General features: G+C 37.8%; 1 protein-coding gene across 3 annotated transcripts in view; it reads right to left on the reverse strand.

Moving 5' to 3' along the window:
• BCAN (brevican) overlaps positions 1-921 on the reverse strand; it is a 40889-nt gene that overhangs the window by 19056 nt on the left and 20912 nt on the right. For all 3 annotated transcript variants that reach the window (XR_011922983.1, XM_072428080.1, XM_072428079.1), the window contains exon 2: positions 480-567. Coding sequence is in view for 2 of the 3 variants with exons in the window: in XM_072428080.1 (XP_072284181.1) it covers positions 480-561 (82 nt within the window). In the remaining variant the exon portion in view is untranslated. The remainder of the gene's footprint in view (positions 1-479; positions 568-921) is intronic.

Consider the following 921-nt stretch of genomic DNA (forward strand, 5'->3'; position numbering starts at 1 on the left):
TACTCTCTTCATCAGGGCTAGAAATTGGGAAACCATTGTAAATTTATAAAGCAGAATTAAAGCCTTTTTTTAATAAAAAAATGTTCAGGGAACTCTCTGTAAGGCATCTCCCCACATCATATAGCAATCTGCCATGGCCAAATGGGGGCCATTCTGAATTCTGCCTGAAAAATGATGGAATATATTGGCATGGGAGTACTAAGTGGGAGGTGTAAACTACCAAGAAGTATTTCACTTATATATCATTCATTAATATATCGAGTGCTAGGACTATTTATTGTGCCTGGTAAGGAGAGAACCTTCTCCAACATGATGGTGGATGACCCACTTGGTCAAACAATCATTGATGTGTACAGGGACTTTAAGAAGAATTAAGATTTGAGAACAAAATGTGGACAAAACTCCCAAATTGCTGCCCCATAGTACATTAGATCTATCACAAAAAGTCAGTTCTGAAATAAGAGGAGACAAAACTTAACTTGAAATGTCTTCCATCTCTGAAGATAACGCCTGAGAGCCCAGTGCCATGGCAAGCAGAAGGAAAAGCAGACTTGACTTCATTTTCTCCTGGTGGGGGGATACAATATATATCTGTATTACACAGTAATAACAAAGTACAGTTATGTATTGTTTGTTGAGTTGAAAAAAAAACATTTATAACACATTACAATATACAGCATATCTGTAATACACAATGTGGACACTTTTAAATTGCCTGTAACACAGAGGTGATCAACTTTCTAAATTAAGGGGGCCTGAAGAGTGCTACCTGACATTGCCAGGGATGGTCACACATAATGTTCAGTGAATGCAATTATATAGAAAGCTTTCATTGACTGCTGATATGACAAAGGAGATGGTCAGGGATTGTAGACTTACTACAAGAGATGGTCAGAGACTGCCCACATATTACAGGAGATG

This window comes from Pyxicephalus adspersus, chromosome 12 (genome assembly GCF_032062135.1).
Source record: "Pyxicephalus adspersus chromosome 12, UCB_Pads_2.0, whole genome shotgun sequence".
Lineage (NCBI taxonomy): Eukaryota > Metazoa > Chordata > Amphibia > Anura > Pyxicephalidae > Pyxicephalus > Pyxicephalus adspersus.